We start from the raw sequence: 18,454 nt of genomic DNA, 5'->3' as shown, positions 1-18,454 counted from the left end.
CTGAAAAAGTTATTAAGAAGTATTATTTTATATTTTGGCAAATTTCTTTAATGGCTGGCTTAATGAAAGACACAGTCTCATCTGCTTCTGTATTCAATCTGTTGTGGAGTATTTTTTTGGTTAAAGTATATTTTTTAAAAATCCTATTAGGGCTAGGATTGTGGCTCGGTGGAACACTTGCCTAGCATTCCTGAAGCACTGGGTTCTATCCTCAGCACTATATCCAAAACAAAATAAAATAATTATTTTTAAAAATCCACTTTAAAAAAAAACCCTATCAATCTAGAAGTCAGAATACAGGAGATTATTTGAGTCTTTTCACAAAACTATTGTATTTTTTCTCATATTACACTAAAACTGGAAAAATTTTCATTTCTTAAAAATTAGCTGCAATACGGAATCTGAAACACTATCGGTGGCCTTTTCATATTTTGTTACACTAAAATCCAATCCTCTGTCTTGCAGTTTGAATGGCCCTTTATCCATATATGGCTTCCTAACATCATTCATTTGCCAATTGGAAAATATCAGTTCACAGAGTTAGGCAGATCATTCAAAGACTTTCACATTTCATTAAATTTTATTCTTAAAAAAAAAAAAAAAAAAAAATCACATTACATCTGCCCTGCTTCAGTCTTTAAACTTTGGGAAGCAGTAATACTTAAGGTGACATGTAAAACAGATACAAGTGTTCTGAAATTCTATTTCTATATTTTGCTTTGAATGCTCTAATTCTATCAGTGGAAATAAATGTTACCAACTGGTTTCCTTGTTCGTTTTAGTTAGAAAAAATATCCATCAGATACACATATCTTAATAACCATAGTTCTTAGTTACTCCTTCAAATAAAAATGATGTTTCATGGAAAAAAAAAACAGTTCAGTCTGTAGCTCAAAAAAACCCCAAGTGTCTTTCCACAAGATAGCCCACCATCTTCAGCCCACAGTCCATGATTCATGTAGATTCCATTTCATCATGCAGAATATTTTTTAAAATGTGTGCTCAAGGGTTAAAATTTAATAAAATTAACAATTTTTACTACTTCTTCAAGGACTATCTCAAGTGAAACTGGCTTTTTTAAAGTATAAATACTTGGTAGTGAGGAAAAACAGTAACTACTTGACCAGTTTGACACAACTCCTTTCACTGATGCTAAAGCAACAGCAGTCTTAACCACTATTGCTTTTACAACAAATACTACAAATAGTACAATGAATAGTCAACTCAGTGAAAAGGGCAAGTAACAGTACTGACCTTGCAGGCCACTGGAAATAAACTCTCAGGCCCCCCTAAGAATCTACAGAATATCATTAACTTGAATACTTTCTAAAGAAGCCTTGTAACTTCAGAATGTCAGCCTTCTTCAAATGACCTCTTCAAAGTGGTTTTCAACCCTCTCCTGATTCCCACAAAGTGAAAAATTCTCATCTTTCATGCCTGACCTGGAAGGTAAGGGTTTCCAGAGGGAATGGCAGTGTGTTCTCCCTACCTCTGGTCCCTTGAAAGAAGTTGTAGTTCAAAACGGTTTGGTGGAAACACTTCAGACACATTTATTAATAAGCACACATGTGCCCTGCACTTAAGAGATAGATTAAACCTTGGAATCAAAAATCTCCCTTTTGAGTTTCTAAAGGGAAAGACCGAGGGGAGAGGGGAGATAAATTACTTTTCAAGGAACATAAGATAATTCTCCAAGGAACATAAGCAATAAGAATTCGGCATCCATGTTTTTGAGGCTCAAGTATAAAGCACGACCATTTCTTTATTTTTTTTTTTTGGGGGGGGGATTATTTTTGGATACCAGGGATTGAATTTAGGAGCACTTGACCACTGAGCCACATCCCAAGCACTATTTTGTATTTTATTTAGAGACAGGATTTCACTGAGTTGCTTAGCACTTCGGTTTTTGATGAGGTTTTCTTTGAACTCTCGATCCTCCTGCCTCAGCCTCCAGAGTCACTGGGGTTAAGGACTGTACCACCATGCCCAGCACAATTTCTTAATTATAAAGAGAAGTCCTGCAAATTGTACTCTACTGGAAAAACAGACCTAATTTCAGAAGATACATAAACAATGACCAAGGTAACTACATGATACCAGTTTAAAAGACACCAATATAGATAGTAGGAAAGATCAAGTAATCTACTAACATATATGAAGTAAAAATTTGTGGATTTAATATTATTTTGTCTATTTTTAAATATCTCCAAAGATTGATTTTTTTTTATTATTAGTAATTCTGTATGGACCACAAATTTAAATCAAAGAAGAGGTATGCAGGAACAGTAACTGTACAATGAGTCTGGCCAACCACCCTATAATCACATCTCAATGTTAATTTTGTTCTTAGCTACTATTCTTAGATATTTACACTTTGCTTCCTTGTAAAATACAGTCCAGAAGAGGAAGCACATTGCTCATTATGAAGTTAAGAAAAAGTGAATAAAATCTAACATCATGCTATTTTGGTCAGAAAAAGAGATTACTGAATCAATTAAAAAGTAAACTTTTGAATTTACTCAGGGTGACTATGACACAAATGACCTATAATGCATAGAAAAAAAAAAGATTTCTGAAATTTTCAGTGAGTGCTCTCTCAGTTAAAACCACCTCTCAATGAAAATGGAAACGTGACTAATTTTGTGCAAGAAGACTGTATAAAGGAAACATCAGCCTCTTGGGACAAGTCAGGAGCCTGTACAAAGATAACACAAAGCAAGAGATGACGAAGATAACACCTTCTGGCCTGACCTTTACTATGAATGAAGGACAATTTATGAATTTTAAAAGTAAATTTCCTTCAGTTAATCCAGTCTTAGTCATATTTCCCCCTGAGCTAAAGACGGGACCTGATGGATTATAGGCTTGAATAAGATGTCAAAACAGATGAAACCAGCCTTTTGAAATGGTTTGTGACTACATCCAAAAAGGCGTAGGTCGTACGTATCACTATCTTTCACCGTTGCTTGGGTTTTAGGGTTTCAGATGAACTATGGTTAATATTCTCACACATGTAGGCTAGAAATTTTGGTGACAAATTTAATAGCTTCAGAAATTAATTTAATTCTATTTTTATGGAATCATTCACCATAGGGAGGATTACCTGAAATACTGACTTAAACTTTATTGTATTTTAGGAGAAATGATGATGATCATGATTTATGGTGTTCAAAATGCTCTTCCAAATGACAAGAGTGATCTCTTCTTTGGAATATAGAGAAAACAGTAACTTGAAGTCTTGAGGCTATCCTCTCTCTGTCTTTTCTACCATACAATGTGGGCCTTTCCCAAGGAGATTCTCTTTTCCAAACTAAATTGCAACCTAATGAACTGGAGTCAAGCAGTAAGAATATGACAGAACAAGAAGCCCACCCATTCCAAAGAGTCTGATTGGATTTTGTCACGATCTGGGACATACCTATGAAATGCACAGACAGTATGTTTGGCATCTTAAAAAATAAATTAATAAAACTTTGACAGTGGCACATGCCTGTAATTCCAGCAACTCAGAGGCTGAGGCAGTAGGATCACAAGTTCAAAGGCAGCCTCAGCAACTTAGCCAGGCCCTAAGAAACTTAGTGAGACCCTGTCTCAAAATAAAAAATAAAAAGGTCTGGGGATGTAGTTCAGTGGTTAAGCATCCCTGGGTTCAATCCCTACTGCCAAATAAATAAAGTAAATTTTAAACAATTTTTAAATCAAACAACCACAAATTTAACTAATTTAATCTACCAATCTTGGCACTGGTGAAGGATCACATATGTATCACATGTCTGAGTAAGATTTGAGACAACAGCTCCGGAAAGCTCTGGTGTAACCAGGGGAAGCAGCATACATATGAACCTGTAGCAACCTGGAGCTGCAAAAGTAGGACAGACCAAGTTGCAAATTTATGTCAAAAATTCAGAAGTGGGGGAAAAATGTAAATTCATAAAAATGTCTCGATCTAGGCTTCATCACTCTCTGCTGCACAATCCTCAGCTCTTCAAAACGTCAACTAGTAACCATCAGCATACTTCTACAAAGAGGCAGTGAGTTCTGCCTAGGGGTGGAGATGTACAGGGTTCTACACCTTCTCTTCATACCTTCCCTCCTTGCTATCTGTCTCCCAGCCACTGCAGACATTCTAACTCAATAGAAAGATGATTCTGGGGTTTGATACTTTCAAATTTCCTCATTCTATTCTTTTGAGAAATTTTGGCCTTGAGAAAAGGCAGCAGAGAAAGGACAAATTGGAAAATGACCAAGAGTACAATATAGATGCGCCTGGTGCTAGAAAAGGAGATATAGTGATACCACTAACCCATCTGGCACATGAGTATGAGTGTATGACTTGGCCTTCTCAGTGCAACAGAACAAAAGAGGCCTTCACCCAAGCTTTCTCAGTTGTTTCTCATTCTTATAACCTGGGGAAGAAATAGCTATTGCAACTGGGTTTTTGCCCTTCTGGACTAAAGAGACACATTTGTGGTTATCACAAAGGCAGGCATACAAAGTCACCAGGGTACTTACTGCTAAAAATGAGGTATGTACTCTGTGACCTAATCATATACAACTAATGTTAATGTGAAAAAAGTTCTGTTCTTGTTTAAAACTCCAGTGAGTACGATGGCAAATAAGCTCTAATAAAAGAGTAACAAATATTAGCTGGACCTGCAACATGGGGGAGCCCCACACAAAAGCACTGCATTGAAATTATTTTTTTAACATCCTAATTATGAAGAGTAGGAAACATAAAAAGCATTCTTCAGTTTTTCCATCAATATATTCTAATTTAACTTCTTGGTGAATAAAGGCCTTCAAGGAATTCCCATGCAAATCAATGAACAAGTTAATGGATCTTTCCTTTGTAACATAGGTTAATTCAAAGTACCTGTAAATGTGGCCACGATGCCTCAAGGGTAGGTTCATCTTCTTCTGGATCAAATTCATTGCTGTCACTAGGAGGGAGAGTTCTGAATATATTGCAAGATACCTAAAAATAAATGAGCATCAGAGTTAGCTGGAAGCACATCCTGGGCAGACTTACTTGTGGTCAGCCAAAGGGAAACCAGACAATTCGCCACCAAACTGGAATAGGAACTTCTTTCCACATACTTTGAGGCTGAAAATACCACTAAGGCAAAGCAGCAGTCCTTCCTACCCTCATCCTTATTTAGCAATCCCCATCCCAGGTCCCTGTGATTCTAGACTTCCCATCAAAGCTCTTAGCTACTTAGCAGTTAAGCATGCTTCTAATTAACTGCTTTAAAGTAAGATATAAATAACTGTTAATGGGTTACATGTACTTCCCTTCTCAGGCTTTTTCACAATTTACAAATTTATAGTTGAGCTAATGGTCAAATTTTAGGCATTCACATACACTCACGTACATATACATACAACACACACACAAATCATGAAAGATATTTCAGAACATTTCTAATATTCTTAAAAATCACACCTAATTTGTCCTCAGTTGATTTACAAAAATAGTAATGATGCCCAGGATAAGGCAGATCTGTGCTATAAACCTCTATAAACTAGACATTCTTTTGCCATAGGCAATATCCAAATTAAATGCTAGTTGTTCAAAGAACAGCTGTACATTGATGACAATTCAAACAGTGTGATAAAGAATGAAAATTTATCATTATCTACTACTACCAGATTTCTAAAGTTAACGCTTATTTTAAAATTGCTGTTAGTAGCATTCTCAGGGTTCCTTTCTAATTTCCATGTTATTTCGTTTCCTACACGCTCACCTATCTTCTCCCAATGACCCAAATATCTTCTGATCTGATGACTAAACCAGGGGTAGGGGAAATATGTGTAGAAGGTGAGAGGGAAAAGGAAGGAGACATTGCACAGAACACTTCCACGGACTTTCTGAGTAATGCAGACATGCTGCGCTATGATATAATACTTTGTAAGAGAAAAGAAGAAAAGCTTTAGGGGCTCCATATAAGCTGAATATGTTTATTCACCTGATAAGCATTTATTGTCCATCATGTGCACACACTGTTCTAAGTACAAGGAAAACAATCATGAAGGAAGCAGACCAAAAAAAAAAAAAAAATCCATTCCTGGCTGGGCACAGTGGCACACACCTGTCTAGCAGATCAGAAAGCTAAGACAGGAGGACCACAAGTTCAAATCCAGCCTCAGCAACTTAGCAAGACCCTGTCTCAAAATTTAAAAAGCAGCTGGGCATGGTAGAGGCTCAAGAGGCTGAGGAGAGAGTTCAAAACCAGCCTCAGCAAAAGCAAGGCACTAAGCAACTCAATGAGACCATCTCTAAATAAAATACATAAAATAGGGCTGGGGATGTGGCTCAGAGGTTGAGTGCCCCTGAATTTAATCCTTGGTATTAAATGAAAAAAAAGAAGAAGAAAAAGAATAAAAAAGTAAAGGGGATTCGGGGTTGGGGTTGTGGCTCAGCACCACATAAAAATAAATAAAATAAAGGTATTGTGTCCATCTACAACTAAAAAAAAAGTTTTTTTTAAGTGGGGGCTGGGAGTGGCTCAGCGGTTAAATGACCCTAGGTTCATTCCCTGGTACCAAAAATAAATAAATAAATCCATGCCCCACTTCCTAGCTATGGAAACCAATATCAGATGTATAAGCTTCAAAAAGGAGATTTTATTTTACATACTATAGGAAAATAGTAGTGGATCTTAAAACAGATAAAAGACATCATTTGATTTGTGCTTTAAAAAAAAAAAAATCACTCCAGTAGCTATTTATAGAATGAACAAGAAGGTGACAACCTGGATGTTGCTGTGGCAAGAGATGATATTGACCTAGAATAGGATGGTGGCAGAGGAAACATATGATTCTGGAGGTGGTACCTGCTACAGGCTTGAATGCATGGCGTGAAGGAAAGGAAAGAATGAAGGATGAGTCATAGTTTTAAGGCTATTTACCCAAAGTAGAGATAACTAGGAAAGGCAAATGATTTTTCTTTGCTTGCTTTTTTTGATGGAAAGATCCAAAAGTTCTTCTAAGGATGTATTAAAGGAGCAATATCTAACAGAGAACCAGGCATACAAATCTGGACTTGTGAACTGGATAGGTCAGGAAAGGAAACACATCAGGACTCATCAGCACCATAGAAGATATCTAAAGCCACAAGGAACAGACAAAAAAGGGAACAGAAAAGAGTCCTTGACCATCCTATATTTAGAAATGGAAGTAGAAGTAAAGCCAAGAACAACAAATGAAAAGGAGCAGGAGGAGAAGCACCAGTTTGGGGTCTCAGGAGCTGAGAGAAAAGAGTGTTTTAAGAAGGGAGAAGGCAACAGCAGCAAATGCTTCTCAAAGGCTAAGGAGCACAGAGCAATAGCTACTGGATACTGTAAAATGTGTACTACCACTGTCCCCAATTCACCACTGAGGAAATGATGCACAAGTGTTTTAAGCTCCCAGGTTACAATCAGCAACCTGCAGAATTACAATGGGACCTAGATTGTCAGGATTCCCACAGTGTTCTAGAAAAATAAGGAGACCAATTTTTTTGCTCTTTAGTTTGAAAGACAGAAAAAAGGGATCATACTGGATTGTCTTGCTATGGCTAATAAAGCATGCTCAGTTGTATTATTTTTGTCCCTGCTAATGATTATTAGAAATTATGATTGTGAAGAAATCAGTGACATAGCAGACAATCATCCATCCACTATGACTTCCTTCAACCAATCAGCCATATTGCACTTGACAATCCACAAGTATGCTTTACTCAATATTGAGTTTTCATTTTCTATGTACCATACTCTTTAATGAGGATCCCCTGAAACCCCTACCAAGGCATGGAAAAGGAGGAAGGGTAGGGGAGACATCTCTGGAGTGAAAAATCTGAGTAAAGAGACCTCAAAACTTCTATTCCTCTGTCCCCTTGGACATACAAACTCAGTTACAGTGCTCACCATCTGCTGCAGCAACTATCTGTCCACTTTTCCGTCTTCTCACCCCTCAAGAACTAATCAAGAATATGCAAAACATTTTTTCCTAATATATACTTGGAATTCATTCAACAAAATAAAAGTTCATATATATTGAGTTGTTTATTGTGATTTTAGTATAATCAAATTTCAATTTAAAGTTTTCTAGGTGATTTTAATAAATCTAGGTTATATTTATAAGAATATAATTTATAAGAATTTATAAGAATATTTAAGTCTGTAGAGTTTGATTTGGTCAAAGTTTCATTTCTCAGCTATAATGTCAAAAGAAGGTGAAGTTGTACAAATAATTTTAACTACTAGTAGGCGTAGAGACACGCTGCTGTTTAGATTTACCTTCCTTGCATGCTTTACTATGTTTACTTGTAAATGTAAACATTCACCAGATGAATGCATGTCTGTTGGGCCAGATAAATCAGAGTTGACTAGACTGGCAAAGAAGCTCTCAAGCACAATGGGAAAGAATAATAAAGCACATCAAGTGTCAAGTAAATGGCCAAATCTTTGATCCAGCCTGGCATATAGTAGGTGCGCAAGAAAATGCCATGAAATAAATGAATCCTTACTTCCATCCTTGAGAATCCACCATAAGGAACCAATCTAAGACAAGACTGAAAAAGCTAAATAAAGCTGTCATTTATAACATTCTCCAAAAAAACCATAAAATTAGAATAAACTTGTCCTGCACACACACATACATCAACTCAGTGGACTAGGGTGCCACTTTAAAGATTATAGCTATATGGAAGCACAACAAAAGTTTATAATAGAGATTTAGGTGGAAAAGCAATAGAAAGCTGTATAACTATGAAGAATGTAAATGGATAACTAAAGGGAAATTAAAAGCTGTATTGAAGTGAAAGAAATAAGGATGATAAACTACATAGTTGCTCTTATTCCTCTTGGGACACACCAAATAAATTCTAAATCTTTAAACACTAAGTTAGAGGATGGGGATTGGAATGCAACTCAGTGGTACAGTGTTTGCCGAGCAGCATGAGGCCCTGCGTTCAATCCCCAGCACTACAAAAATTTTTTTAAAAGTTTAAGTTAGCAACACAGCATATGAGTTACACTTTCCATTTCAAGATGAAAATGGGCTCTTAAGTTTGTTATATAAGACTATTGTCCAGAAAGAGCTAAAAATCAGATTCTGCTATACCTCAGAGCTTAATAGTTCATGAATGAATGACTTAAGGACTGAATGAATGGACCTATTTAACTGCATAGTTGAGTTCCAAAATCACAAACTTAAACCAAGACCAGTACCTTTTCAGATTTGCAAAAAATTCCAGTATCTAAAACAGGTTAAAAATCACTGTTCCAAATAATAGATTTGCTTCCATTCAATTGTCCTTTATCACTGGCAATCATTTTTTATTTAAAGTCCAGGGTTGAACAAATTATTAAATAAGTAATGGCAGCTACATGTTTATGCCAATGTATCATGACCTCGAGTAGCCACCAGCATCACTCCCCAGCACACAGCAGTTTTGTAATGAGTCTGTGTGGCATTCAGGTATTTCCCAAGTTGGAAACTGCTTCCCTAATATGTCAAAATCTATTTTGACATATTAAGACTATTTCTAAGTCTTTTATTTTATTCATTCAGGAACAGATAATAAAAAATGAACAAAAGAAAGAACATTAGGATTTATTTTCAACTCTTTTAATTTACATTCATATTAGTACAAAGACAATTTAAGAAATGTCTTTTGAGGAAGTCCAGTTTATTTTCATTCCAAACACATAATACACACTGTGTGTTGGAATCAAACTAAAGGCTTGAAGACATTGGTTTGACCTCCAAAAACTGGCTATAAGGTCAGAAGGCAAGATTGAGAATACGGGACGAACAGGTGTTAAAACCTGGAAAACCCTTCTTCAAAGGTGGAAACCCTAAGATTAGGAACTCGGCTGCTGAGTTTCTAGAATCAGGTCAGGTTTGAGACTCTGATCCAGCCCCTTTTCCTTATAAAGAGGAAACTGAGGTGCAAGAAGATCTGAGTTCTGCAAGGTAGCAGGAATCTCAGGGTTCCTTCTCTGAAGGACCAAATCCACCCCAATTCTGGCCCTGATGACCAAAGTTGAACCTTAGCTTCTCTATTTCTCTCCTTTTACCCTGACTTCCCCCATCCCTATTCATTTTCTCTTCTCTCCTATTCCATAGTCCCCTTGGTTTTTGGCCTCCAAGTACCACTCAAAAGCACCCAGGCACTGTTTACCTACCAGATGACCCTGCTAAGCATTAACAAGAAAATGTATCAATCTCCTTGTCAAACACCTCTTTACTGCAAGGTCTCCACCCTGGTGTTGCTCTTCTTCACATACCTTCTTCTTGTCTCCCCCCAATTAGATTTTTAAGTCCCTGAAGGGCTCCTTACTCATGTCTCAACACCTGGTACCTAATATACAATACATGGAAATAACTAGCGTTGCCAAATAAAATTTACAACATCAGTTAAATCTCAATTTCAGATAAACAACAAATATTTTTAAAGTCTGTTTCATGCAATATTTGGGACAGTCATACTAAAAAATTAATTCACTACCTGAAACTGAAATTTAAGTAGGTGTCCTATATTTTTATTTGCTAAATCTGGCAACCCTAAAATTACACTAATATTAAGAATTTCTTAATATTAAATAGATACTAAACAAAGGGGGGATAGTACTGCAGGCAAGGAACAGAACCTAATGGCTGTTTGTTCTAAAAGCCTGGCTCTCTTGTTATTATTCTAGTATTTTAGTTTACTGCTTTCTACTGTTAACTGTGGTATAAAAACATAAATTTCAAAGATTTGGTCAAAAGGTATTGGAGACTACAGAGCTTTCAAATCTATGACTTGATAAACTAAAGAGCAAGAAATGCTCGGGCAAATTTTTATCAATTTTTGATTAAATAATTTAATACTTTTGTACCTATAACAGCACAATACAACAGTTAGTATGTCTAACTATTTAAATTATTAACTATTTAAATTATTTAAATTACTGCAGAAAAAATAATTCACTGTTACCAAAACCTTTATAGTCTTACAGAAACTATAAATTTTACACCATGACTCTGGTAGGCATTTTTCTATTACTATTGTTGTTTAGAGAAAATAACTAGCAAAGATCTAACATACTGTAATAGAAGAGTGTGACTGTTATCTAGTAGCTAGCTACTCACTAAATATCTGCCAAGACTAATACCAAACAAAACAAAAAAGGACAACGTACTGAAAGTTTTTAAAAATTAATAAATACTTTGAATTTCCTTTAGTTATGTAACTTTTAGCAGGCAATTTGCAAACATATCTGCTAATATATTGCTAAAACAGGCATGTAATATGATTGGTGGACCCCTTGTACTGAAAGAATGGACATTTTTTTAAGCTGTCTGTTTTATCTCAACTCCCTAAGGTTTCCCTCCCAGTAATGGGAACAAAGCCCCTAAAGCTATTCCAGGAAAAAGCCCCAAAGGGAGAGTAAAAGAGTAATTGGAGTAAGATAGTATTCAGGCAGTTAAGACACCAGAATCTACACCCTGTTGTAAAACATTGTGAAACATGTTGTATGTTATCAGCAAACCCAGACCCCCTTTGAAATTTCCCGGCAGCTTTGTTCCCCTTTTCCCTTTCATGTGCGACCCCTCCTGATGTGTGGTCTCTGCCTTTATAAACCTGCAAGATTTTCTGCTAGGGACTCTCGAGTTGGGTCCCAGTGCGCTGGAATAAACACCTCTTGCGGTTTGCATCAAGTGACGCCTCCTGAGGTTGACTGGGGTTGCCGTGGATCCATGGGACAGAGTTGGGGTTTCCTTTTTGGGGGCCTTACAGTACCACAGTATAACAAATCAACCTAAACCATCATCTCTGTGCTTTACAGTATATTTTCTAGATGACTGGGCGTTCATGTCTGTCTTGGGAAAAAAACAGATAAATTCATTGACCCCCAAAACATCCCTTCCCTTTATCTGTAAAGGTATAATTTCAATTATATAACAAACATATCAATTATAAAAGCAAAAGTAATGACAACAGAGCTACAAAATGAATTTTCTTGAGTTTACAACTAAAAAGTAAATTTTCTAACAAAAAAGAATTACAGGAATGGTATTAAACAGAATATTCAAGCAAATTAAAAGGTGCCATTATTTCTCCTCATTCAAGTAACAACTTTAGTGATATCCCTGAGTTCTTTTTATCCAACTTATTCATTCGATAATCTATTGTATACTGAAAAGAAACCAAAATAATTTCATTAAGCATCTACAACCACAGGGAAACCCAGTAAATTCAATGTTGAAGCTAAGTTACCATGCTTTATTCTCAAACATTTTATGTTAACACTAATAATAAATCTAAGTAGATAGGGTAAAACTGATTTGAAAGAAAATAGGCAATCTCATAGGAGTCCATCAACATTTACCATGAATACCTAATTTTAAAAACAGTTACAACTGAAACAATATGTGGAAAATATATCTCTAAATTAGATAACTGCACATATAAAACTTCAAATTGTAGGATTTCTATTAAATATTGAACTCTTAAGAATGAGAACTAAAGTTCTAACAAAATTTGCTAAAATAAAAATAATAAATAATAATATTCGTATAATGCAAAGTTGCTTTTGGTAACACCAAAGTTCAGAACTTTTAATGGCCCCAATGATAACTTTCAAACCTGACCCTCAACCCTTTTAAATTAACTGTAGAGAAATAATATATGATAAGTAAAAACAAGTAGAAAAATTCCAAAGTAACTATGCTCAAGGGGGCTTAGAATCAAATGGAGATAAATATCTTTTAAGATGACACTTGATTAGGAAACAAATGGCAAAAACATTAAGTTTCCAATTAGTACTTATTTTAATTTACTGACCAATTCATTTAATCAATAAATTTCAATGTCAAATTATCTTTTAATTACCATGATAAATCTATAGTTTTCAACTTCAGACAGTCTAAATGCTTTATAAACTTTATTATCAACATGAATGATCACAACCACCTAAAAGTAATCTGAACTTGTGGAAGCAACAAAATACTTTAGTATTGCATAATGGCATGTCCTTAGCACCCTAGTCTAAGGGGCAAAAATTTAATCAAATCAATTTGACAATTTCCTGGGCTTTGGCCCTGTACTGCAGGTCTAACTTTATTATCTAACAAACTAAATACGATAACTTTTATGTCATATTATCAATACAACTATAATTTTCAGAAAAGAATTAACAGAAGTTATTATTCCAAACAAGTTCACTTAAGTTAAATATGATTCCCTGAGCCAAAACAATTTCCACTGCATCCTTGTTTATCACAAGTGCAAGCTGAAGCAGCACACTGACCATTTCAAACACTGTGGTGCCTGCATGTGGTCAAGCCACTGAAGCAAGGTTGTTCCCATTGTAAGGATAAAACTGCATTTGAGCACAAAGCTCCATAGCTTTGAGAAAACACCCACTCAACCAAATACACAGTACATGGTTTGCATGGGGCTAAGAAACATGCACTTTTGACAGTTCTAAGATTTAAAAGATTTCTAAAGTGAGTGATCACAATCTTAGTGTTAACACGTGCATTGTCATACTATAATTCTGGATTAGCAGGCTCTCTAGAACAGTGATTATTTTATTTCACCTGATTGCTGAAACGAAGAAGAAGGAATTTCCTAAAATGACAAAAATAAGCTTAACAGGTAATTGAACAAAGAAACACACACACACACACACACACACACACACACACACACACACACACACTCTGCCCAACTGGCATTTTTAAATATACAGCCAACATTCAAAAACAATATTAAAGTAATAGAAATTTTTGACATGTACTATTTTCCTAACTCTCCAGTGATATATTATTTTTACTTGTTTTTCCTTTATTAGGTATTTCTTTTTTACCACACTGGGTGTATGATATTGTACAGGTTCACAAAGACCAAACAAAGAAATCTGTTTTTACTGTTATTGTTGCTGCTGCTATTGGTAGCAGAAGCATTCAGCTGATAATTGTTATGATGAATTGGTACAATTGGATTTTACATGTACTGATTGTTTCTGCAAATAATTTGATCCCTTTAGATGCTGAATTTCATTCAGAAGATGAGAGCACTGCCAACTGGAAAAAAAAGGAGCTGTCCTCAGACAGCAAGAACAGAGAATCAATAGAAATTGAATACAAATCAAATGTAAACACAAAGCCATTTTAAGGAATATGTCAACATTTCAATGTAAAAGGACAAAGGGGGAAAGTGGGTGAAGGAAAGGACTTTCTTTTGTTTCACTCTCCTCAGTCATTAGACTTCAGAGATGCCCCAGGGCAGGAAAATAGACAGTGGGTTAGGGGAGGAGATTCAAGGTAAAGAAGACATTGCTGGGCTCCCTCCATTTACAGCCATTATTAATGTCAACTAGCGTTAAGAAAGTCCATAGAAGCAGCATTCATATCAGCCCCCAACTGAAAACAACCTAGGTGTTCACTGAACAGTGAAACAAATTATAATACATGCATATAATAAAACAGTAAATAGTCATGAAAATTAATAAGCTACAGGTATGCAACAAACAGGATATATTTCATACATATAATGTTAAATAAAAAGAAAGCATACACCCTCAAAAACTATATCACAGAAGGAGGAGAACAAGGGGAGGGAATATAAAGGGAAGGAGTAGCACTCGGAATTGAAATGGAGAAAACTATCTTACATGAATTTATGAATATGTCCAAATGAACCCTAGTGTTATATATAACCACACTGCCCTTAAAAATAAAAATAAAGCCAACCCCAAAGAATTATATATTGTATGGGTCCATATATCTGTGTATTTATCTATACTTTTTAAGAGGCAAATAACAGAGAATATCATGCTAAGTGAGATAAGCCAATCTCAAAAAGCCAAAGGACGAATGATCTCGCTAATAAGTGGATGATGACACATAATGGGGGGAGGGAAGGGTTAGTGTTAGGGTTAGAGTTAGGGTTAGGGACGGGGGCAAGTATGGGGGAAGGAAGGACTGTATAGGGGGAAAAGAGGGGTGGGAGGGATGGGGGGAAGGGAAAAAATAACAATGAATCAAACAACATTACTCTATGTAAATTTATGATTACACAAATGGTATGCCTTTACGCCATGTACAAACAGAAACAACATGTATCCCATTTGTTTACAATAAAAAAAAATACATTATAAAAAAAATAAAATAAAATAAAAAATAAAAGATAAAAAAAAAAAAAAAAGAGGCAAATAACAGAAACAGAGATACAATGTTTTCCAGTGGCTCAGGAGGACTGGGTGTGGAATGAACTTGGGTGTGGCTATGAAAAAGCAAGGGAGGGACCCTCCTGGTGAAATACCTGTTCTGTGTACTGACTATATCATGTCAGCATTCTGGTTGTGATAGTGTATTATGGTTTTGCAGGATTATTTTTTAGGGGAAACTTGACTAAGTTCCCTCTGTATTATTTTTACAATCATCTAATCTCCTGCACATGAATCTTTGAATACCTTAAAAGAAAAAATTTAATTTGACAAAAGATTTATGCCATACTACTATCTGATTGTTTTCTTTAAAAAAAAAAATTAAACCCAGTCAAACTACACTTAATTTCATCTTAGAAGAGAAAAATATTGAGCCAATGTTTACAAAGGATACACTGTGGACTATGACTGACTAAGTGAATACTCTATTTAAAACTACAATTGATAAACTTTGATTTGCAGAATTTTTGATGTTTAAAAATATGAAAAACATTTCTATATTTATATGTATTGAATAGTATGGGTTTTTCATTTGTACAGACCCTTGAGGTCTATGGCCCAGATATTAGCAATAAAAGATTATATTTTTCTTTCTTCAAAAAAATAAAACATACATATTGTTTAACTCATTTTATATAAAGTTCAAAATCAGATAAAACTAATTAATGATATTAATGTCACAGCAGTGTCAGGAAAGAGGACTCAAAACTCTGAAACTCTGTGCTCTTAACCTCAGTGCCACATACAACGATACTTAAGACGGGGGCTCTGTAGGAGACGATTGGGCTTGCCTGTAGTGAGATTGGTTGGGCTAATTCTTGATCACCATCACCCTTTCACTCCCTAAGAATTCCCCTTTAACTTGTGTAGTTAGGCCTTTGCTCCTGGGCATTCTGGGTCCTTCAGAGAAAAATCATCTATCTCCTGACTAGAAAGCATCCATGATCAGTGAGCTGAGTGCAGAAAATGGTGAAAAAATTCTTTCCAAAATGGTTTTCTACATTCAGAAAGATACCCATTGTTCTCAGTTGTGCCTAAAGTTCCCAAGTCCAGATTCTTCCCAGTTCAACTCTGCAGAGAGTAAGCCTGCAGTCTTTTACACAGATTTGGGAATGGGGTGGGATAGGAGTTCTGGATACTTACACAAACTCTGCAAGACACCTTGTTTTCACCCCCATGTACTTTTTGAGAGGTGTGTTCCTGAAGCTCCTTAAGGTTAGACGGCATGATGTGGCTTACTTCCAGATTTCCCCTGCTGCTGCTTCAGGTTCAGCTTTCTCTGAACAATTAAGGTAGTAACTGCAGTTCATTTGCTTGCTATCTTCTAAAATGTTTATTCTGAGATCTCTTCATTCTGCTTTTTCTTAGGGGTTTTACATCTTTCCAATAATTTGGTGAGTTATCAAAGAGTTAAAGTAAAGGTACATCTGTTCAATCTATTCTATTTACTCAAAATTTAGTAATTATTTCCTATTAAATTATTTCTTCCATTCTCCAGTAACTTCTGCTAATTTAAGTAATTTCATTTCCTTACACAAGTATGCCAATCCCTTTTTAGTGGAAAGAGCCCAGCAAAATTAAAAAAAAAAAAAAAAAAAAAAAAAATCAAATGATAGTTATTCTCATTTTAGGCATGGCAAAACAAGAGATCCACATTCACTTTCTTTCTCAGAATTAGCATCAACCACATTAGTAGTAGGTATTAGTATTAAAGTAAATTCAGTATCTCAGAATATTGAGCACAGAATTCGAATGAATGCCTCCAAGTCATCATTTCATCCAAAGAACAAATGCACAAAACTCAAAAAACAAAAACAAAACAAAACAAAAAAACTCAGCATTAGAACTCAAAGGAGAACAGGTTCAGCCCTTGGTAAACTGCTCTTCTTTTCTCAATACTCAGTTTTCTATCACCTTTCCCACTATGGCCTCTGTTTCCAGGGCACATGGATATTCTGAATTCCTAAAGTCCTTTACTTCCAATTATACACAGCAGCTCCCTATCACCTCAAATTTGGTCTGGTTAAAACCAACCTCATCTTACTGACCTCCACTAATTCCTAAAGGAGAATTCTCTTCCTACCTTCCCTATTCTCACAGTGGGTCACAATTCTTGTAACCCTTCAGAGTTGTCTTTAACTCTTTTTTTCCTTTTCCTACTGTCAGCATTTTTTCAACAAGTCATATGATTGCTTAAAAATGACTGGTGTTCATGGTGCTATTATTTTTCATAGTGGAAATTTGAGGATTGTTTAAATATTCCAAAATGGAAAAACAGTTAAATGAACAGTGATAATGGCAGCCGTAAGAATAATAATTTTTTAAAAATATTGAATTACATGAAAGCATGTTTACTTCCTAATGCTCAAGACATTTTTTAGAGAATCCAAAATTATTTATACTAAACTTAGGAAAAACAGAAAAAGAGTGTAAGGGAATTTTCTGGGATGGTGACAATGTTCTAGGCCTCACTGAGGTAATGCATATGAGTGCATTCAATTATTAAATTCATCAAACATTCACTGCCTAAGACCCATTCTTAAAACTTTACTGCAGCCAGGCATGCTGGCACATGCCTATAATCCCAGTAGCTTGGGAGACTGAGGCAGGAGGATCAAAAATTCAAAGCCGGTCTGAGAAATTTAGCAAAGCCCTGAGCAACTCAGTGAGACCCTGTCTGTAAATAAAATATAAAAGGGTTGGGGATAAGGCTCAGTGGTTGATCGCCCCTGGGTTTAAAAAAAAAAAAAAAAAGTTATTGCATATGCATATTAAATGTTTAATTTTTTTAAATTAAGGGACAAACTCATTTAAAAAAGAGTAGGAAAAATTGGTCAAAATGTGAATAGTGATTGAATTGAAATAATGAAACTATCAATGATTTTTCTTTCTTTTCTTTGATGAGCCTGGGGAAATAAATACAGGAGAAGGAGAGTTTCTTTACATAATCTTCTCCATTTCTTCTTCCTGACTAGATGAAGACAAGAGTCCTCCTCAACTATTCATCATCTTGGGTTAAATGCCAGTCTCATTCTCCTTAGAGGAGCAAAAATTTTCTTGTAGGAATTAAAGAAAGAAAAGCAAGAATATCATTTGCATTTCACGTCATATTCAAAACCCCTTACAACTTCCTGCTCACTACTGACAAGATTATGTCTAACTTTCTCTACTTGGCTTGCCAAGTCCCCTCTAATCTGGACCCATCCCTGCCTCTCCACCTCATCACTCCCAAATTCCAACTAAAAATCCTCTAC

At 35.5% G+C, this 18,454-nt stretch overlaps 2 protein-coding genes across 4 annotated transcripts in view; both read right to left on the bottom strand.

The window, feature by feature from the left end:
• Nucleotides 1-12,288, bottom strand: part of KCNH5 (potassium voltage-gated channel subfamily H member 5) — a 700,940-nt gene extending 688,652 nt beyond the window's left edge. Inside the window, exon 1 of the mRNA XM_079126274.1 lies at nucleotides 12,278-12,288. The gene's annotated coding sequence lies outside the window, so the exon portion shown is untranslated. The remainder of the gene's footprint in view (nucleotides 1-12,277) is intronic.
• The window catches only part of PPP2R5E (protein phosphatase 2 regulatory subunit B'epsilon), a 155,513-nt gene that overhangs the window by 39,089 nt on the left and 97,970 nt on the right, over nucleotides 1-18,454 (bottom strand). For all 3 annotated transcript variants that reach the window (XM_079126301.1, XM_079126300.1, XM_079126299.1), the window contains exon 4: nucleotides 4,874-4,975. In XM_079126301.1, the coding sequence (XP_078982427.1) occupies nucleotides 4,874-4,975 (102 nt within the window). The remainder of the gene's footprint in view (nucleotides 1-4,873; nucleotides 4,976-18,454) is intronic.

The sequence above is a fragment of the Sciurus vulgaris genome (genome assembly GCF_902686455.1).
Source record: "Sciurus vulgaris genome assembly, chromosome: 2".
Lineage (NCBI taxonomy): Eukaryota > Metazoa > Chordata > Mammalia > Rodentia > Sciuridae > Sciurus > Sciurus vulgaris.
The sequence above is the reverse complement of the archived record's forward strand: the minus strand, read 5'-3'. Positions and strand labels throughout refer to the sequence as shown.